This window comes from Phlebotomus papatasi, chromosome 2 (genome assembly GCF_024763615.1).
Source record: "Phlebotomus papatasi isolate M1 chromosome 2, Ppap_2.1, whole genome shotgun sequence".
NCBI classification, from domain to species: Eukaryota; Metazoa; Arthropoda; class Insecta; order Diptera; family Psychodidae; genus Phlebotomus; species Phlebotomus papatasi.
Window position 1 is genome coordinate 54740895 of NC_077223.1, and position 22069 is coordinate 54762963.

A 22069-nucleotide genomic window follows, 5' to 3' on the forward strand; every position below is an offset into this window, starting at 1 on the left:
AGACACTTTACGAACCGAAAATCAACAATAAAAAGGAAACTAATAAACAAAATCAGTAAAACGTCCTACGGTCCTACATTTACCCTTGGAAAGTCCAACAGAGTCTGATTCGGTGCATTTTTTGCAACTATGAACGATAGGGGCAAAAAAGCCCAAAAATTTAAACAATTTTTTTGACAATACCAATGACGGATAATTTTCACTCTAATGAAAAATTTTAGGTATGAGTATTGTAGTTTTCATTCCCAAAAAGGTTTTGCTTAAAAAAAGTTGGAAGTATAAAAAATAATTAAAATCGATTTTTAAAATGAGAATTTAAAAATTCGTCGTTTTTAAGCTTAAATATTGATTATATAGCAAATAGCTGGAGACTTGCAAAAAATATCCTAGATTTCTTCAACCTTCTACATTGAAATTACGTACAAACATAAGAAAAAAATAACTTTAGCTAGACAGGAAAACATATTTTCTTTATGGGACACTGATGTTCCAATCGTCATTAAAAGGTTAAGCACTCAGTCAGCCACAAAAATATTTCAGAGAAGATTTTCCCGCGCAAAAAAATTGAAATGGGAAGAATTTTTACTGGGCAAATACATATCTGAATAAGGGATAGAATTTACGGTTCTTTTGTGTTTAAAGTGAATTGTTATAACACTTTTTTTTTGTTTCGAAAAAAAAATGAGAAAAAGGACTTACGGAAAATCGAGTTAATGTTACGTGCCTAAGAAAGTATAAAATATAAGCAAAGTCTAATATTAACTCTCCTCAATTCTTCCGGTTCTAATATTCTAAGTGCAATATGTCATTATAAAAGTTATTGATAAGCCTAGATCAGTTTATTGTTGGTGAGATTCTTAACGTGAACTTACTCGGAACGCATTCAAATTCGATTTGCAAAGTTGGGGAACGCCATTCAGTTATCTTGAATCAAATTCGTGAAATTATACAAATTTTGTATTTAAACCAAAATATCAAGGATTTGGATGAACTGACAGAAAAGTGATATATGGGTGAAATGTAGACCAGAATGTTCTGTATAATTTTGCCGAAGAACTTGATTTCATCGATTACTCAGAAGCCGAGATAAGCGCGGTTTTTTGTTTCTCAACTCGTTTTTTCGACCAGGTCGCCCCAAGTGTTCATTTGGTGAACTTCAACTATATCAAAGAATTGTTGTATTTTGTGAGACTTTCCATTTAAAACCCTATTTTAAGTGTCTTGGTGAAGTAGAGGCAGTCAAATTGGCATCTGAGTGGTTTCAAAGCGTAATTATGGGAAAAATCAATTTTTTCACACTTAAAGGCAAAATCGGACAGATCGCACTATCTGATCGAAAAATGATATATGGAGGAAATGTAGCCACAAATGTCGAAGTAATCATCAAAATCGGTTAAGCACATGTCGAGATAATTGAGGTTATGTGATATTGAAATTGGTTTTTCGACTGTGGCGCCCCTGCTGTTGGTCCCATGAAGTTCAAATGTTCTAGAAAGTTGTAGCATTTGGTGAGATCTTTCGTTTAAGCCCTCACTCATCAAAATCGGTCTCATAGAACCGGAGATATGATTTTTTGAATTTCGTGAACTTTGACCCCTCATATCTCCGGTTCTATTGAAACCACAGCGCACTTACGCACCATTTTGGAAACGTCCTAGACTGGACTACAACATACTAAAATTTGACGCTATCTTAGCGCCACCTGTGATGACTTTCTGAACTTCTATCTGAAAGTGCTCATCGAGATGAAACCAAAAAGGTAAAATTTAGATCGCTATGTTAATTAGAACCGGAGATAGAGGCCGGCCAATATTCGAACTTTGACCCCTTATAGCTGGGGTCAGGGGTTATGGATCGACTTAAGTATTTTTTTTTTGTTTAATAGGTATAATCAAGGGCTACAACATACTAAAATTTCAGCCCTAAACACAATGGAATTTTTGAGTTATTTAACTTATAAAATTGAAAAAATTTCTTTTTAAAAATAGCGCCCCTAGCGGTGGTTTTATGAACTTGCGATGTTAGAAGGGGAAGTGGCATTTCACGAGTGCTTTCCAAAACGCCCTCACTTTTTAAATTCTGACAATTAGAACCGGAGTTATGCCAATTTTAAGAATTTTATTTTGGACCCTTATAGCTCGGGTCAGGGTTGTCGGGGGACCTTAAGTTTGGTATTGATGGAAAGCCTTCAGGTCCAGCTATAACATACTAAATTTTGAGCCCGATCGATACCACAGGGGCGGAGCTATTGAGAAAACAAAAAATGGGGGTCTTCAAAATGGCGGAAGGAGAGGTGGGGGGTGGGGGGTCAATGCACCAAGTTGCAATTTTCACCCGATATATAACCTTTGCCGAAAACCGCAAGTCGATATCTTTTTTAGTTTAGGAGCTATTAAACTCCAAAAAGCGGCCGGACGGCCGGCCGGCCGGTCAGCCGGGAACGTAGATTAGCCACATATATATTCGTGATCAAGAAGTGGCGAAACACATTTGGCCAAGTTTGAGCGCGATCGGACGACATGAAATTTTGTTAGGATTATAGTAGGTGAGATTATTAAGAATCTCACCTAATATAAGGCGATTAACGACACTTGAATGATGGCAAGCTAGATGTTGGCTCTTCGGGGAATCAGGAAGGTTTCTAGCCCTTATTCTGACTTGGTTGTGGTGAGTCTCGGACGTGAAATACACTTACTCAGATTTTTATGAGTTGACACTGGGGATGGTGTCGTTGACATTAGGCCGGTCTAAAATTTTTAGTGGTGTTTAAGATTAGAATTTACTTTTGATAGTAGCTGCCGCTGCCAGTTGAGTAAAACTCTAGAAAAACTGTTTTTTATTCTGATTTATTGTAAGGCTTTTATGCAATTTTAATTTTCTTACTTCAAGTCACTATTTTATCTAAACAATTCTTGTTGCATTTTTAACAACATGGAAAGCTCAGAAGTTGCTGATCAATTTAATAGTTTCCGCGTCGTCTTTCACCTCAGTCAGGTGATCTATGCTATATTATGGACGAAAACAGTCCAACTTTATTTTTATTAATTCTTATAGGATGTAAGGAAAATCTATTGACACTTTAAGAACTTGTATCAGGACCTATTGACACCCTCTACTCTGTACCATTTAGCATACGAAATTTAAACATTTATCCTTATCGAAAAACGTAGATTAATGAAAAAACGCCATATTATTTACATTTTACATTAAATAAATTTCAATATTTTGACAAGAGTGTCAATTCCCAGTCGAATAGGTGTTCATTTAACCTAATTCTATTTAATTGCATTCTATTATTTTTTATTTAATCAATTTAATTTTGAATACAAACTTTTCTTTAAGTCCCACTCAACAAGGAAATTTTTTATTTGTGCATTCAATGAGTCAAGTGGTAGAGTTCTCGTTCTGAAGCAGTGTTCCGCCGACTTCAAATAAATCAAACTTTAGGTAAACCAGAAATTTTCTGACATTTAAAGTGTTGGATTGATTCTTCACTGTACTTGATACGCCGGGGCGTGGGACTGAAACTCCAACCGTGTGAAAGTGGAAAAAATGAATGTCCCGAAAATCTCGCTTGCGAAAAGGTCTTGTTCCTCTGTGGAATGTTGCACCACAATAATTATTAAATTTTCTTTTCAAAATAAAGTAAATTTTAAATGAAGATTGAAAAACAAATGAAATTCTTGCACAAATGCAAGTGCTATTTAATTTATCATGAGTTGAAAAGCTCCTTAAAAAATTACAAAGCTGCAAATTTTAAATTGTGCAACAGGCCCCTCTGATATTTAGAATTACTATTTGGCGTCTTCTCATACTCTAAATACCTTCTGCAATCAATTTCTGCGTCTTTCGGTGATTAATTTTACCCATAAAATAGCTGTGAGAGTCACTGTTGAAGGGCGAGTGCAATTGAGATACACTTCCTAATTCACTCTCTTGGGCCAAGGTACCTTCTTCCTTCACACTTTTCGATTAATTGCCGTCACGTTCCTGCGAAATGCCCCCATATCTTCCATCTGAGAAACGCCCTTCTATGCTCTTTTTGCATTCCCACCTGTTCCGGGCAAAATCTGAGAAGGCGTTTATAAATCGTCCGTTTTCTGTTCTCGAAAATCTACCAGACATTTACGGTGGTCTTCTACATCCAAATTCACAGCAATTTATGATAAAATTCTACGTATCACCCAATCAAAAGCGTTCTAATTATCTTGTAAAGCTACTGGAATATGGTAGGAAAACTCAAGAAGGAAGTTTAATTGCCAGCAATATCAATTTGGCTACAGCGGAGGTGCAGAACTTTAATTATATCAGTATGTTTTCAGCGAATGTACTTGAGATCTTCGCTAAATTTGTCGCTCAGTGGATTTTAAAATTGTTGGGAAAAGTTCTATGATCTGGTAAATAAAATTCAATATTAAGCAGCTTTTTAAAGAAATCTCCTTATCCTTAATCGTTTTGCTAATTATAAGGCTTGATTACCGAATATCAGTATACTGATCATTATTGCTTTTAGATGCAGACTTTTTGTTCAGTCCTGTGTGCGTTAGAAAGTATGCAAACCAATTTGTTTAGTAAAAAGTTAAAAAAAAAAGAATATTAAAACGTCCCATGCTTTGCAAAATGTTCGAACACGTGACGTAGATGCTATACCTCAAAAGTACTTTCTCAATATTTACCATCACGATTCAAAATTCGCTTAAGAAAAGCTTAGAAGAGATACAATCGAATAAAAATTAGAATTAGATATTAGTTTATAACCAGTTTATTACCACCACATGACCAATTTGATCTGGTTCATACTTGTCAGAAATTCCAAGATTTTTCCAACGAACCCTAATGTGGTCTTACTCAGTTTATAAATGAGGAGTTCTCAGAGTTAAAAAAAAACGCTCCTTTAGCAGAGAAATGCTTACAACTTGAGTTTTTTTTTTGTTCTGAGCGATATTTTTTTACTCTGCTTACAGTCTTTTCAACCTGTGACCTTGAAAAATATTTGAATAATTTATCGAAATTTTCATATCTGAACGAAATTTTCGCCTAGGAGCTAGAAGATGGAAATTTTATAGGGTGAAAATATTGGAACTGTATAATATATACTGTTGTCTTTGAACTTGCGACAATTTGAACCTTGAAAATTTGTTAACCCTCTAACGGGTAAGACCGCCTCCAGGCGGTCGTTCTATAAATCGCATTTATTGCAATAATATTACTTATCTGAAGTTGAAATATCTACAGTGTCCTCAGTTATAGTCTTACTAACTTATTTTCTGAAGCTGAACTCATTTTGACCTTTCGTTTGCTTACAATCTTCAGTTTTGTGTGACAGGTCAGAGAAAAAACAACAAAATGTCGCTCGCTTAAAAACGTTTAAATAAAATATTCATAACATTCATTTATTTTACTATTTGTTCACTATTTTTCAATTAAAATATTTCAGTCTTTTTATGCCTTAAACGGATATGACCGCCTGAAGACGGTCTTTATCTTTTCTCACCTGGCGCCCAAACGGAAAGAGATAATGAAGAATGGATGGTATTTTTGAGTTCAGTGGACCATTAATTACCCTAGACAAAATTATTTAACTACTTTTTTTTTGGATATTAAAGAAAACACCGTTAGAGGGTTAAAGTATGACAAAAAGTAGAAAATTTAATTTTTACACGTAAACGGTTTTTAACTAGTAACATTTTTGGTTTTATTACTGAAAAAACGAAATCTGGCCATATTAGTATTCTAACAGACATATTTTTTAAGAATATTAAAAAGGCTTTATTTTAATAGTATGATTTGAATTTTATTTATAATCCTGTACTTTGCTAAAAAGTCTGTTTTATTGATAAAAACCTTTTAAATATTTTTTCTAGAAAAAATGTAAATAATTTTAAAATATCCTTATAAATTATTTTAAAACAGAAAGTAAAGTTTAAAATCGATTTATAATCATTTATAATTTTCTTATATTTTATTACATTTTTGTTATAATACACTTGAACTACTTTGGTATAATTTCAAAATTTATAAACGTGTATGACTATTTCAAGTACCGTCAGCTCCAAACAAGAATATTATAAATGTACTCACAGTAGTATAAAAAGATGCTATCGTTGGATTCAGAAACCTTAAACCTACATCCCAAAAAAAATTATACCCGATGATACACAAAAAAATTTATTCATTTTTATTAAATAAACTTAAAATTATATAACCTAAAGTTGAAAATATTACACATAAATTTTCCTACACTAATAGGTATACACAATTAAAATATAAAATATATATTAAAATAATTTTGACTTAAGTCTTTCTCAATAAATTTTATTTGTTATCTCTTATTTTGATAAAAAAAAATAAAATTATAAAATCCATATTTTACGTATTAAATTCTTCACATATTTCTTTTTCTTATCTGATAACAGAGTCTGTCAAAGAAATCGTCATTGAGGATTATTCCAGCAAAAGTTATGAGAAAAAAAATTAAAAATTACTCGATACAATTTTCGAACTTTTTGCCTACAATTTTGCTGTAAGTGAATTAAAAATAGCATTAACCAGCAAATTTTCATTGATTGAGTATGATAGAATAGTTCAAAGAGTTCACAATATTACAAATTATGTTGAAAATAATGAAAATTAATATTAAGTGGTGAACTTTAAATGTCTCTCCTCAAACAAAAAATTATACATAAAATGTTTTTTATCCATTTTTTATTAAATAAACTTTAAATTATATACATTTAAGTTTAATAGATCAGACTCTTATTTTCCAACACTAATATACACAACTAAAATAATCAAGACATCAATAACTTTTACTGCTTTAAATCTTCCTCAATAAATTTTATTTGTTATTTTTCGTTTGTTTAAAGCAATAACATTATACAATCAATATTTTACGTATTAAATTCTTCGCATATTTCTTTGTCTTATCTGATAACAGAGACTGCCAACGATATCGTCATGTTGGGTTCAATACCTCTTTTCGAGTGCGAACTATAAAACCATTTTGCAAAAATGCTTCATTGGTCTGAAAATCAAGGTTTTTTCTCTGCATGTTAAAACATTGAAAAATTGCAAAATTTCCTTAAAGCATGGCAAAAAAAAATTTGGTAACACCGTCTGCATAATAAATTTTGGAGAGACCTTAATTATTCGGCTACAAGAACGAAATAGAAGAAGGTTGAATAAGCTGCGAAAGGTCAGATTTACTGGTGAAAGGACTCAGTCAGATGTCGCTAATGTTAGATAAACTGCATGTTTTGTAAAAATTTAGTAATGGGCTATAAAACTATTAAAATTATATTGTTATATTGTGGAATTTTTTGTGGAGAAAATGCTTAACGATCACGCAAGAGCTGCTCCAGGTTCAACAGGAACATCAAGTGAGGGTAACTTTGGTGGTTCTGATGGAGGAACAGGAAAAACAGGTGGCGAAGCAGGTGGTGAAGCTGGAGGTACAGCAGCCCCAGCATTGCTACTTCCTCCAAATGTACTGATGAAGACGTTAATAAGGGTGATTAGGAAGACGCCTAGAACTGAGAGGTTGTTGATTCTGTTTGCACTGGCCATTCCACTTCTTTTACGCATGTTGAATCTATGGCTCCAGATGAGCATAATGCCAACAGCCACTTGGAGAACAAGACTGCTGATGATGAGAGTGATGCTCACATAGAAGTACACGTTGTCATCCCGCGTTTCCAGGATATACCGGAGTTGATTTGTATTAGCTGACAATAGGGCCAAGTCTAGCATCCCTTGAGCCATACTTTTCTTCTGCAGGTACTGTGATATATCCACGCCCTGGAGTTTTAAGCAAAAAAAAGGAAAACAGATAATTTCCAAAATTCAAATTTGTAATCTCTTAAAATAAGAGATGCAACGAGTTACTGATCTACAATCAACAATTTATTTCAAATTCCTGTTTTTTGATATTTTTTGTACTCAAGTTGTTTTCAAATAATTTTTCTCGCATATCACTTACTTTCGGTTTGTGAGGCGGACCAATGCCGCCGGGAGGTACACTATCTACAACACAGTCTTCTGGTTTTTCTGGTGGAATGCCTTCAAGAATATCTTATTAAACAAAAAATTTCTATTGATTTGCAATTTTTGTACCTTTTTCTGGATCTTCTGAAGAAGGTTTATCTTTCGTGGAATCTTTTATTTCTAGATCTTCATTTTCATCTGCCGTGAGAAAATCTGAATCATCACTATCATCAGATTTCTCTAATAAATCCCCTTCAGTCTTCTTGGAAAAATCTCCATCTTCACTCTTTCTTAAAGACTGCACATCATCGTCATTCTTTAACAAATATTCTTCTTCAGTTTTCTTTGGAATAACTTTTTCTTCACTTTTCACACCACTTTTTATTCCTTTATTAACTTTTACTTCTGGTATATTTTCTTGGTCTTTTTCAAGAAGCTTCATTTCCTCTTCGGGAAGTATATTGACTGACCCATTTTCACTTTCTTTTCTTTGTCGGCGACTTTTGAGAGACTTATAAGCCCCCGATAAACTATCTATCATTCTTCTTCCGGTTTCGCGCTTAAATGACGGATATTTCTTGCTGAACTTATCAAAAGCGACATCCAGCACACTCTGATGGAATCCTGCGCCACTAGCCATTAAGTTTCTCTTCCAGAAACGACCAACCCGAGCACTTGACAAGAAGCTAACTGAGGTGCTTCCAACGGTGTCTTCTTCACAGATTCCGACAAAATTGCTCGCTTTTCAACATTATGTCTAGGTGAGTAAATCAATCAGCCACTTGGAATTTTATCTGTAAAACTCAAACTGCCAGAAAATACAAAAAAAAACTTAATGTATTTAATCATTTACTATTTCATTGTTACATAGGGGAACGTAAGGATATTTGAAGAGTATTGTACTTCCTAGCAATGCATAGTGATCATTTTCAATTTAACTTAATATTTTTATTAAATAAGCATACCAACAGAAACCTCCTTTACCACGATCATGGATTAGGAGAGGTCGAGGTACAATTAGCCAGCAAATGACATACTTCTTTGATTTCAATTTGTGATAAAACGTTTGAACCAGACCAATAAATATTTCAATGAATAGGGAGAGAGGTGTTTACTTTATATATAAATAGAAGTTTACTTAATATTTCTTCTAGGGCACACTAGAACATTACAGTGTCTAATTCTGCCCTGGTCTCCCCTATATCACTTACATAAAACAGATATTAAGAAGATTGAAGTATGGTACAGTGAAGTAACAGGGAATCGCACCTAAATTGAACTTTTGAGATTTCCTTAGTATTTTAGATGGACAAAAGGAAAAAACATGAAGTAGTTTTTGAGGACTATTTTTACTTTTTCGTGGTACAACTTTTCATCATTGCTCATTAGAAACAATAAGAAATCCAAAAAATTGCAATTTAAGTCCGATTCCAAATTATACCTCACTGTATCCTTCATTTTTTTTAAAAAGTGAGTCGTTTATATAAAAATAAAAGTGTAAGACCTATTTTGAATTCTAGGTTCTATAAATTTTAAATTAGAAACCGTTTCCTAAGATTCTAATGATTTGCCAATAAGCAAGAAAATATCACGAATAATAATTGTTTGATGCGAGCGTTTATAAATTACAATTGCCTTCACATATGAGGTTTGTTATCTCATAACAAACGCTATCTCGTGTCTTCTTATCTTAGCAGCTCAAACAGAAATAAACCAGCCTTTGGCCACAGACATACCAAAAATGCACTTTCGAGCTACTTTGAGAATTTTGGTTTAATTTTGAGAATTATAATTCAGGAGGTGTCCTCGTTGGAACATAAATTGGGAATTAGTTTCTCATTTCTGGAGGAGGATCTGCTACTCCAAAGGACGATATAAAAACATTGACAATGGTGATTAGAAAGATTCCAATTACTGTGAAGTTATTAATTCGATCTGCTTTGCAAATATCATCCTGATTTTTAACATTGTAACGGCTATTGATGATGAGTCCTATACCAACGGCAACCTGAAGGATTAAACTCATTGATATGAAGGTAACGCTGAAGTAATAATAAGGATGCCTGTTGTAGGATTCTAAAACGTAGCGAAGTTGATTGGCATTAGCTGATAAAAGCGCCAAATCCATCATGCCTTGAGCCAGAGTCTTCTTATGCTGATATACATTCACATCTGGAATGATTCTGGGAGTATCCGGAACTGTCATCTGTTGACAAAATTGAAAAACTTAATAATATTGATTGACTTAAATACAAATGAAACTTTGGAAAGTACTAACGATGCCTGGTCCAAAATCTGGAGCATAAGGAAAATTAGCAGGAACGCTTCCTCGGCGTGGTCCGAGACCATTTGGTGGGATGGCCTTTTCGTCAATTTCATCTTCTTCTCCAACCCTTGGACCTATGTCTGGTACTGAGGAAGGAAAGAACCCATCATCCACTCCTGGACGAGCAGCTGAAGTAAAAGGTATATCATCATCAGGACTGTCATTTTCATCGATTTCTGGTCCTAAAATGATACGATAATGAAAGGTTTCTAAGCTTGGTTAGAACTTCAGGGAACTTAAAACTTCTCTATTTAATTTCCGAAAGAACAAATATTTTTCAATATTAGATAAAAAAAAAATATTTTTAAATTATCCTTATCAGAATCAAATGCACAAAACATGTTACAATTCATATGATGTCACTGTAGAGCAATCCAAAATCAGTGTTTACATAAGATTACAGACCCGAAATCTGTGCTTGCCATTTAATGTTATATCACGAGTGTCTTATCAGACATTTTCGAGTGACTCTTTTTATTGGAAGCTCTGCAAGTGCCGAAAATTTAGATAATAAACACTACACTAGGGCAATAAAGTGAAACTAAAAGAAAATTCACCTGCAATTGGTGGGAAACGGCGAGGAAGATCTGTTTCCAAAAGAGGTGCAGCATCATTAATTGCAGCATCTACACTCCTCCGACTTCTCCTCGGTGATCTCTACCATGCAAAAACGAGGAAAAATTCAATGAGTCTTTTCATCATAGTGAGTCAATCAAATACGGAAACCGAATCATTCACGCATTTGACAGAAATCTCTCACAAAAGCTCTAGGAATGTTTTCAATTAATTTCAACAAGCAAGTAGTTAAGATTAGAAGCATAGAAAATTGAAATTATCAGTCCAAGGAATCTGCGAAGATAATTTGCTAATAAAGTGGGGAAGATATTTCACGCGATCATGCAACAGTGATAGATAAATTACAATTTTAATCACTTCTGCAATATCATACTCATATAAACAATACCGAGTTTGTCGTATTGAAAAGTAATTTTTATTCACGTTCGTCGATTGACTTTTGCATCATCTTTTATTCATGGGAGTTTCCACAACTAGATAATCATTGCTGTGTTAACAAAATCGCTTGACAAAGAACTTTACTATAGTACTATAATATAGTAGACTATAGTAGTTTACTTTCAACAATAAGATTTTTTTCAGCAAGAACTAGATAACTTTATGCTTAATTTGAACTATTAATTAAAATAGATACAAATACTGAGTATTAAAGTTTATCATTTTGGAAGTCACCACGGGATGACTTTTATAATATCACGCATATATATTTAAAGAAAGTCTTAAGGACTGACAACAAAGTTTTTCTATCCTCTTATCTTCGCAATAGTGCTATAAAATTATTGTTTGCTGAATAAAACTGGTTTAACAAAGGCGATTATCTACAAACAATCAGATAAAATGAAGTTAAAAGTGACTCCTGAGGTATTTATTTTATATAAAATCTAATGATTCAACTGAACAATCAAAAGGTGTGCTCATGGGATTTTTTTTTCAATTTCTCACAAATTAACACGATCCATTGACTCTTTCAAGCATTTCTGTGAATGATAAATAAATGCCAAGTACCGAGCAAAGACTTTTCTTATTGGGAACTTACGCTTGCTGAACCAGGAGAAGCTGATCGAGATCTTCTGTAGGCATTATCTGCTGAATTCCTCCGGGATCTTCTGCCTCGAGGTACTTCACTTTCTTCATGGAAAGTTTCTCGTATATTTTCTCCAATCGTTGGGAGATGTATAGCTACATGGTGAGTCGATGTGGACATCTTTAGACTTTCCAAAATTCCCAAGTCAAAATGACTCACTCAATCTTAGTACAGTTTTGTCTCCGGAAATCTTTTTATCTCCTAGATCCCACGTCTTTTCGTTCTATATTTTAAAGCTTTGAATTGTTTCTTTCTACTGGAGAAAACAAAAAAAAAACGTCCAAGGAACGTCACTCTTTTTTTAATCATATTCTGAATTTTTAATCACGCAAGTGAATTTATTACAGTATTCAAGACATTTATTGAATCATCACACACTTCTTTCTTTAATTTCAACGTAAAAAAAATTTGAAAGCTGCAAATTCTCAGTATCACGGAAAATTGTTATGAGGAAATGTTCTGATTCTGAGAGCAGAGTATATTTTTAGAATTACACGAAAAGAACTAATTTTATGGCAAGAAAAATTATTGGTGTAATTTGCGTGAAGTTGCACAAGCCAGACCTTCTAAAAAATGAAAAACAGAAGTTTGATCTTCAATTTCTTTCAATGTCTCAGAGTTGAGAACATAATGGATTGGAGATAAAATTAAAGATTATTATAATAGGTATTTATAACAAATAGGTTATATCTGTAAAAGATTGATCGAACAAATGATCGTAGGGAATGTATATGAAATAAACAAATAATTCTAAAAAAATTTTTTAGCTTGTGTAATTAACCAATTAATAAGTAAAGCCACCTAAAACTACGCACGCACACAAACAAACAAACACACACACATGTATATATATATATATATATATATATATATATATATATATATATATATATATATATATATATATATATATATATAAGTAAATCCAAAATGAACATTATAAATTAAATAAAAAATTGCGCTTGACTTAAATCATCCTAGAAAAAATTCGAATAAAATTTTTAATTATTTAATTAACGGAAAATATTAACTTCATTCGAAAACATGTATATTCATCTAATTTTATTACACTGTCTGGCCAGAACAAAAATCGGAGTTAATCCTTGATATATAGTCTGACAAAAATCAGAGTCCAGTTTGTATTATAGGTTTCATTGTGATATTCAGTCCTTCCAATTGACCAAAATAAATTTTATTCATGCTACAGTGTTTATCGTGTTTTTGATATAATCCATTGGCCAAAATAAATCTGTTTTTTTTTTAAATACTTTTGCAAAGGATATATGAAAATAGTTACTAAAGTATTGACAGCTTAAGAAATATCTTTCTCAGCTACAATTTCCTCGTCATGTAAAAATAATTATATTATTTGTGATTTACATGTATTTTATAGATTACTCTAATATTAATGATGCTAAAAAGCCTCGTCCACTAGTAGATCAGATCAGTTTTTTATTTATATATGGAGAGTAGACTTGAAATGGACCTACTATCCCGAATATAGTAGAACTACTCTCTTCAGTTTCTTCCGGTGTTCGTCAGAGGATTGCCTTCTTCTCAATCAAAGACTAAAAGTTTTTCTCCAAAGCTTTCAACCCTCGGTATGGGTCTTCCTCAGTGGGTCAATTATAGTCTTTCTATTGATTTGGAAACGTTTTTCGTCCTCTTAACACTACACATAGCCACAAAACTTACTTTTCTTGGGAAAATTTACTATTATTTTTTTTTCTTAATATAATTTTATTTTTTGTTTGCTGCTTCCTCTTCAGTGGTTTTGTTCCAACACCTCTGACGAACACCGGAAGAAACTGAAGAGAATATACAACTGCGTCAGATACAATATTCGAAGAAATAGTAGAACTACTTTCTTTAATTCTATATATAATATTTATCTTATGATGAAATGCCATTTATAACGAAACTTTTTTCTTTAGAATGTTTAGAATATAAATATTTTTATAATTATTTAAATTTAAAAATGAGTTATTTCTTTTAATTTTCTGAAAGACTTTGCAAAATTAAATTCAACCTTATCTTAATAAAAGATAAATGATATTTCTGTCCATATTTAAAAAAAAAATGTAAGTGCCGCACATAAAGCTAAAATATCTTGATCATATTACAGAAACATTAAAGAAAAAGTTAAAACTCTTCACAGGTCGAATAAAAAAAATAGTTTTTGTCGTTTATTATCAAAAGAATAAGAAATAGGAAATGATAAATTTTATTTATAAAATTGTCAAACATTAAAATATTATGACAGAAATTTGATATTATCTTTCTTTATATGTATAAAGCAACGTTAATAAGAAAGCGAAACCTCAAAATATTTTTTGTTAAAAAAAATACAGTTAGTGTATGTTACAACAATTAATTCCGGAGTATGGTTCTACATATTTTTTTCTGTTTCTGAGAATTCAAAAGCATCGCTCTTTATCTATATTTTTTTGTAATGAATGTTTTTCCAACTCTGTTTCAAATAGTGTAATTTGTAATTGTCTTTTCCATTATTTTTCATTAGTTAATTTTAGCCAAATTTAGGATTTTATAATTTCTAAAAAATCAATCTAAATTAATTGAATGAAAAACTTATATTTACCTGGGTTTAAAAAAATGCACTAAAGAACTAGGTCAACAACTAGGGAAATGCACAAGTCACGATTCACTATGGAGACGCCTTATTAAATTTCCTTGCACTTTCTTTACTAGTTTCTACATAAGCACTTCAATTTCAGGGAATTTAATGTATTCTAAAGCTTTTAGTGATTTTTCTGATTGATTTTTCGTGGAGATTACATAGAAAACGTCACAGAATTTTTCCTTGTTTGAGATTCTTTTAGAGAGATTCCCGTCTTCTGTAGCTCTTGGTACCAGTCTGAGATCGCGACTGGGTCCGGCGACTTAAAGAATATCCGTGCCAACCAAGCCGATACAACAAATTGGCCGCAAAACCAGTTGCGCCATCAAAACGTCATCAAATCATCTCGTGAAGGGGGGATTTTCCATGTTTGCACTCATTCAACTGAATCAGGGGAAAATGCTTCAACACTCACTCTTCGTACTTCAAATGCTCATAATCGATATTCAACCCTTTTCTTACCACAATTTCCTTGCACGAAGGTCCCAAATACACAATTCCATTCATAACATTTCGTAGAATTATTTCACGCTCTTTGTTTCTCTTTGATGCTTTTTTTGATCTGGTTAAGAAGTTAATATTTGCCATGCATTGACCTGAGCTGACATCATCTCAGAAAATAACATAAAATGATCACGATCTTCGAATAAGCAAAACGAAAGGCGTCAGTCTGAAGATCATAACAAACTTAGGGAATTGGCGGGAAATTTTCCGCCTAAAAATAGGCAATTATTACGCTCTTAAAATTTTCTTTTATTTTACAAAATACTCTCTGATCCACTTGTATCATCTTAAGTCTAACAATACACAGATGTTTTTTTCTTAAAATTAAATGAGATAGTCCCTCATTTCACTTATCGCTGGCACTTTTACAGATTTCACTCTCCCAGTATCTCCATAAAACACTCACACAAAGCACAAATGGTCATTACAGTCGTCATCCTCTGGACTAATACAGCAGTATGTCACCTGGCAATCGAGAATGACCGTTAATTAAATAAATATTATAAGATAAAAGTATTGTAAATTCAACTTACTAGAGCATTGAAGTCACTTCGTTTGGTTCTAATTTCGTGTGAATGTCCATGACGGTGTCTTCTGTGTTCCCGGGAGAATTTTCCAAGGAGAGCTACGTCAAAGGAATCCCCAATATCATTACTCTCGATGTGGAAATGTTTTCTTCTATTTAGAAATTGCTGGAGTTTGTGTGATAAACTTATGCGAATGAAGCCATTGTTCTCAGGGTAGGAATCCTGCCAACCGTGGTTAAGTGCTCGACGATGTCTTCCATCTGAAAAGAATAATTGATTATTGTTCATAAAAATTCGTTATTGAAAAACATTTTATTGAGATAATAATTTAATTTTTCAATAGAAATGTTCATGGATTGGTATGAGGTACAATTTTGATACACCTTTCCAAATCAAGTGAAAGGAAAAAGGAAAATTTTAAGAATTCGTGCAATTTCCAGGATAAGTTGAGAGACTTTTATGTCCTAGACAAACTTACCGCTGAAGCCGAGAAACGACTTTATGGAAAACTAATGGCAATGTAGTCTAATCATTATTTTGAATACAATTACGTTAATCCGTGTCGGCTTAAGTTGTAGCGCGTAAATATCTGTAGCGTATTAGCGTTATAATAATGTAGACTTGTATCTGAATAATAATTAAACTAAAATTCTTTCAATTTACCACTGAAACATATAGGCCTATCGTAGACCTAAGAAGGGGAGACTCAGGAATTGCAATTTCTCTGTCGCGAATATTTTTGGATTTTGTTTTGCATCAAATCAAACCGGGTGGGTATTAAGTCAAACAATAAGTAAATTACTGTTCTGGCTATTTTTTCTTTATAATACCCAAGTAAGATAAAATGAATTAAATTATTAACATTTCTGTCTTACTATTAAAACTGAGATAAAAATAAACTAAAAGAAAAGTAAAAATTAAAAGAGAAGTTATCTGAATTTAAATGTATAAAGTATTTAAAGAAAAATGCCTAATTTTCAGCACAAAATTGCTACTAAATCTGTTTTAATTTTTGATTGATATTATTTTCTTACTCAAATAACATTGATTGGGATCAAAAACCCGTTGTAATTTACATACAAATATCATTGAGAATGATGACAAATCCATGCTACATATCAAATATATCAAGAATATAAATTATGCAATATTTTTTTAGGTTTCTGACCCACAATAGCTTCCAAAATTTCCAAGATGATCATGGAAGATTCCATGTCAAAGAAATAAGCTCAATGGGTTCACGATCGTGTATTATCCACATATTTTGCGACAATTTGGTTCAAGGGGAGTGGTGGAGACACAAACAAATCATTGACCGCTGGTGTCCTTCACCCAATTTTCTCGGATTTTGCAAATTGTCTCGAATTTGCATATGTCATGAGGAGTTTGAGGCACACAACTCGACAAAGTCACGGTCGCGATTACGAGTAAATTATGCAAATAAGCGGAAGCGCCATATGAGAAAAAGTCCTCGATCACCCCGAGATCACACTCCGTCTTCTTCCAGCATTGAAATCTAATGATCCTCCATGCAAGGTAAAACACTCACTTTCAGTCTCATTGAAAACTTTGTACGAGTACACGGCCGGATCCAACTCGTGACTATCGGGGCTTCGGATCTTCCTGGCCAGGTTATCGCACGCGTTCATTGCATGCTCCTTCATGTCACGTAGAGAACATAGTTGAGAATTCACATGAACCGCCAAGATGGTCGTGGTAAGCAAAAGAATCACAGAATATGTTGCCTGAAAGAAGAATGGACAAGAGTATTGTTATTAACTCTATGAAGTGAATATATGTTTGTCACACAATATTCAAGTTCAATAATTTTGAATAATTTTGAGGAACTGTTTAATAAGTAAGATAAATTTATTCGTGTCATTTTCAAAAATTACATACAATTTTAATAAATATATTGGGATATTATTACGCCTAATTATTATTTGAGATTAAGACATTATTCACATTGATTCTAATAAAATATTTTATCTCAAAATATTTTAGTCCTTTCTGCTATCCTTATTTATTGAAGCCTTGAAGTTCCAGGCAATAAAGGAATGCGAAGCAAGGAAAATATTTTTTGAATATTAAATTAGGTACACATATCATTCTTGAAAACTAATATTTATGTGATTAAGTTGATGCTTTTTTAAGTAGTTTAGGTTCACAGTTTATAAAATTATTTTGAATGGAAGAGGTATCTTTCATGATAAATTTATTAAAAGAATTGTAATTTATTGCTTAGTCACTTTTGACAAAATGATAAGTAATAATTCTAAGCGTAAGGCATATGACTTATAAAACAAATATAACCAAAGTATAATGTTGTAAAAGCAAATATGCAAATAAAAATTATTGAAGTTTTTATGAAATTTTGAATTGTATGAAATTTTACGATATTTATAGATTAATGAGAAAAATTTCATTTTTTTATTATAAAATTGATCACACTGACTTGATTGCACGTAATAGAACAAATTAAATTGGAAACAATTTAATTTGTTAACATTACAATTAAGTGCAATTTTAATAATCATTATTCTTTTATTTATAATCCATTTAAACACTTTTAATTGTGATTTATAACTTTTTTGAAACATTCCTTTAAGAAATGGGTTGCTTACTATTCTAAATTAATTGCATACGTGAAGAGTTTTCTGCACAAAACTTTGTTAAAAAAAATATTTATTTATTTTATTTTATTTCAATATACCGTTGCAATATACCGTTTTATTTTATTTCAATATTTTATTTCAATAGTATCATGAATTCATGTTGGTATCGTCCTCTGAAGTCTAATATCTAATTTTAAAAAAATCACAGGGCTTGCAACTGTCCCTGTTTGCTCTATTAATATTAGTTTAAGAAGTGAATCAATATGTTGATAAATTTTGAAAAATCACAAATAATTCTATATTCTCATAGATCTTGCACTTTCTTTAGCAATAATCTTTACATAACTGAAAAAATCTAGTTCAGAATGGCATAATTTTTCTATTAGTCAGGTTATTATATAAGATTTTTTTGAAGGGGTTTAAAAGAGAATCCGAAGAGATTACAATTTGCGAGAATATGCGTTTTGTGCGTGTCAAATTAAAACGCAATTTTACATTACTTATAAAAAATGACAAATGTATAAGAATATTTAATCAGTGTCGAAAAAATTGACATTCACTCAATGTTAATTTTGTAATTAATTAATTTATGGTAGATATCTTTATTTTCAAAACAATGCAATTCTATTATAACATGGGATGATCACACAAAATTCTGGCTTAATCTAAAAGACATTAAGGGGTAATTTTGTCTCATTCTCTGATCTGAATGAAAGACAAATCATTTAAAACTATGTGAAAAGTTTAACACTCTCTCTTCATGTGATCATTTCAAAAATACCTCATTTTCCATCACGTTAAAGTATATAAATCTCAGTGGAGAAAAAATATATTTTATTTTTAAAAATGTGAGATGTACTCATAAAAAGTGAGAATCACTTTTTTATTTTTAAGACATGACACGTCGAATCGAATTTCACGATAAACCAACTCTCAAAATTCACCAAGTTACAGTGCAATTGCAATTTATCAAATGTAATTAATTTTATATATTATTTTAATGTGAGAAAAAAAATTCCACGGACTTTAACCTTTTTCTTGTCATTTATTTTAGAGTATATGAATCATTGATCATGCAGACAATTCATGAAATATAAATTGAATTTTTTAGAAGATTCGAAGAATTTCCTATTTATTTCGGCTAGTGTCAATGAATATTTTGGAATCTTTCATGAATATTGCAGTAAACTAAGATCCATCCGCATTTTTCTGATATCACTTGATTAGATAAGAAAACAGGCGCTAACAGGTGGCCCCCAAATGTGGGTGATTCTTTATCAAGATATTTTCTCATGACTATGTTCATCTGACGTCACGTATCATGTTGGTCAATTATCTAAACTTTGTTCAGAGCTGCAACAAATCTTATCTTGAATACCTCTCAATATAGCATTTTCTTGAAGCTCAGCGACATCGTAAATCAGCTTTCGATGCAACTTCCGGGTATATTTAAATTTCAGGGAGATGAGAGAGAAGAAAGTTTGTGTGAAAGTGAAAGGTGGAGGAAATTGTGTAATTTTTGACGTGAAAAATCAACAAGATCATCAACCTTCTAGGTTACTCTTCTAATAACAGTCCTTTGAGATCATCTCAACAACTCATAAATCTTTCAAGGAAAAAAAAATCGAAAAATTTGTTTTTCGAACCTATTTTCATTTGCACAAAGTATTTAAAAATAGTACTTCTGTGAACTTCCGGGCACTTTTATATGACACTCCAAATGATCCGAGGGGTACTTAATTTTATAAATTGGAATACATGAATTTTTGTGATAAACTAAGGATATTTTAGGAAAACTGATTTATATACAAATCTATCCTTATCAGAATTATTGCATTAAGAATACATTTTACCACATATGAAAAAATTAGGGCGATACTACGTATTTAGTATTTGTACTAAATAAAACCATATTTTCAAATAAATTAGTAATAAATTCTGAAAAAAAACAAAACCTATACACTATACGTAAAGTTGTCAGTATCCTGATTTTATATTCGATTTAACTTTATATGAAACAAATATTAAGCAAGATAGTAACACCCACACCCCTCCTTCCGCCATTTTAAATATCCTCATTGTTCATCGTGCTCAAATTTTAGTATGTTTTGGCCACGCAATATACTTATTTAAAAAAAAAATTTAAAAATAGATCCGATAACCCATGACCCGAGCTAAATGGGGTCAAAGTTCGAAAATTTACCGACCTATATCTCCGGTCCTCTATGAGCAAATTTGACGAGTAATGGCGCAAATGAAAGATCTCACAAAGCGCTATAACTTTCTAGAACATTTGAACTTCGTAGCGCCAATGCTAGAGGCGCCACAGTAGAAAAACTAATTTTCATAATACATAAATTCAATTATCTCGACTCTTGTTCAACCAAAAGTTTAACGATTTGCATATTTCGTTTTTCTTATGCAATTTTTGATCATGTGAATCCAGTTGAAACATAATTTTTGTCGATTTAGTATGAAAAAAAAATTTCCCAGATTTTAACTCTGTGTAAAAGTTAATAAAAGAAACAATGAAGTCAAGTAATGAAAAGCAAGTCTTAGCAATTTCATCTATTAATAAATAATATTTGAAACACTATTTTCTCTCTTTTTAGTCCGTGGAAAAAATTGTGTTTTAGTTTTTTCATTATTTTATATTGAAATGAAAATTGTTCATACTCGTTTAATAGTAGAATAAATTTACAAAAAAAAAATCTATTAACGACAAAAAATATTATTGAAAATACTTTTTTTAATTTAATCACAAATCGTATTTTATTCCGGTCCGAAATTTAAATAACTACTCTTTTCAGGTATTTAGTATAAGAAATCGCGATTATTTGCCCCTCGCAAAGGTCTCCTATAAGAATCAAGCCAATCTCTGACGATAGCATCCATGTGACTGTCTTGTTTTTCTCTTCACCCACGGCAATTTTTATTTGATCACGGAATTTCACTTGACGATTAACCACGAGGTTCCTCTTTTGGGAAAATCACACGCACCATAAAAAATTGGCCCTTATCAGTTGATTTTTAAGAAAGAGAGCAGTTGAACAATTTGGGAACACCAACGAATAATAATTTGTTCTGAGAGACGATTTCATTTAAGAAAAAAATCAGAAAGAATAATTACCATCTTTTCAATCAGCTTCCACGGGAATTTAAGTACGTTTTTAACGAATAAATTATCACAATAAATTAAGTAATAACAAATGTTTTTTTTTTTGTAGTTTAATCCTTAAAATAAATTCAGTTTCAACCACTGCAACTTCTTCTCTGTATTCCTCTAAATTGTTTATCTGAAATATCGCTCATTGCACTTTTATCACTGCAATTGGATTACACGATCGCCTCTATGTTCTCACTTTATCACAATTAGTTTTTTAGATTTAACAATCACGAACTGTTTGGACAACATGAAAAATTGATTCATAATTGATGTAGCTTGTGCAACGAACTGCCGCGAAATGCGAGAAAACCACGCTCTTTTATAAGACTACCAACTCATCGCGATACAGAATTCGCGCCAATTCGTTGATCGCTCACGATCATCCAGTCAAGTGATCATTAGGCGGTTCCCGAATCTCATACCTATGATGATGTCCTTAAACTTTTCCCCTACTCGATGTTCAAGAAATTCGCTATTTCTTCATCCATCAATGATCACGCTGATGATCATCTAATCAAAAGATATTTGGATGATTTATTGCAAAATATATTTTGCATACTCTTTATGTGATGGTTAAAAGTCTGAAATGTTTTTTTTGTCATTGTATTTGCGTATTGCTTATAACAATGCGGAAAATATTAGAGCATTTT

At 31.9% G+C, this 22069-nt stretch overlaps 3 protein-coding genes across 5 annotated transcripts; all 3 read right to left on the reverse strand.

The window, feature by feature from the left end:
- Positions 1-5990: 5990 nt before the first annotated feature.
- On the reverse strand, positions 5991-8737 carry LOC129801729 (uncharacterized). Its single transcript, XM_055847023.1, has 3 exons — positions 8113-8737; positions 7979-8058; positions 5991-7797 (listed from the first exon to the last, which is right to left on the reverse strand). The coding sequence occupies exons 1-3, from the start codon at positions 8621-8623 to the stop codon at positions 7342-7344; spliced, it is 1047 nt and encodes a 348-aa protein (XP_055702998.1). The 5' UTR covers positions 8624-8737; the 3' UTR covers positions 5991-7341.
- Positions 8738-8805: 68 nt separating this feature from the next.
- Positions 8806-15166, reverse strand: LOC129801730 (ninjurin-A-like). 3 transcript variants are annotated; one of them, XM_055847024.1, is made up of 6 exons: positions 15070-15166; positions 14569-14991; positions 11922-12225; positions 10867-10966; positions 10262-10491; positions 8806-10189 (listed from the first exon to the last, which is right to left on the reverse strand). In XM_055847024.1, the coding sequence occupies exons 3-6, from the start codon at positions 12087-12089 to the stop codon at positions 9812-9814; spliced, it is 876 nt and encodes a 291-aa protein (XP_055702999.1). In that variant the 5' UTR covers positions 12090-12225; positions 14569-14991; positions 15070-15166; the 3' UTR covers positions 8806-9811. The 3 variants fall into 3 exon arrangements, with proteins under 3 accessions (XP_055702999.1, XP_055703000.1, XP_055703001.1); XM_055847025.1 differs by having other exon boundaries at positions 11922-12222; positions 14569-15163; XM_055847026.1 differs by lacking the exon at positions 15070-15166 and having other exon boundaries at positions 10262-10437; positions 14569-14913.
- A 177-nt stretch (positions 15167-15343) lies between these two features.
- On the reverse strand, positions 15344-21729 carry LOC129801731 (uncharacterized). The gene is made up of 4 exons (XM_055847027.1): positions 21384-21729; positions 17188-17383; positions 15645-15898; positions 15344-15576 (listed from the first exon to the last, which is right to left on the reverse strand). The coding sequence occupies exons 1-4, from the start codon at positions 21384-21386 to the stop codon at positions 15514-15516; spliced, it is 516 nt and encodes a 171-aa protein (XP_055703002.1). The 5' UTR covers positions 21387-21729; the 3' UTR covers positions 15344-15513.
- Positions 21730-22069: the final 340 nt, after the last annotated feature.

Coding starts and splice junctions, on each gene's coding strand:
- LOC129801729 (XM_055847023.1), bottom strand. CDS start 8,623: ATGGCTAGTGGCGCAGGATTCCATCAGAGTGTGCTGGATGTCGCTTTT. Junction 8,059..8,112: donor TTCAGAAGATCCAGAAAAAG/GTACAAAAATTG, acceptor ATATTCTTGAAG/GCATTCCACCAGAAAAACCA. Junction 7,798..7,978: donor GTCCGCCTCACAAACCGAAA/GTAAGTGATATG, acceptor TTAAAACTCCAG/GGCGTGGATATATCACAGTA.
- LOC129801730 (XM_055847024.1), bottom strand. CDS start 12,089: ATGTCCACATCGACTCACCATGTAGCTATACATCTCCCAACGATTGGA. Junction 10,967..11,921: donor CTTCTCCTGGTTCAGCAAGC/GTAAGTTCCCAA, acceptor TTTGCATGGTAG/AGATCACCGAGGAGAAGTCG. Junction 10,492..10,866: donor CCGTTTCCCACCAATTGCAG/GTGAATTTTCTT, acceptor GTATCATTTTAG/GACCAGAAATCGATGAAAAT.
- LOC129801731 (XM_055847027.1), bottom strand. Junction 15,899..17,187: donor AGTTTTCAATGAGACTGAAA/GTGAGTGTTTTA, acceptor TATTCTTTTCAG/ATGGAAGACATCGTCGAGCA. Junction 15,577..15,644: donor GAAGTGACTTCAATGCTCTA/GTAAGTTGAATT, acceptor CTCGATTGCCAG/GTGACATACTGCTGTATTAG.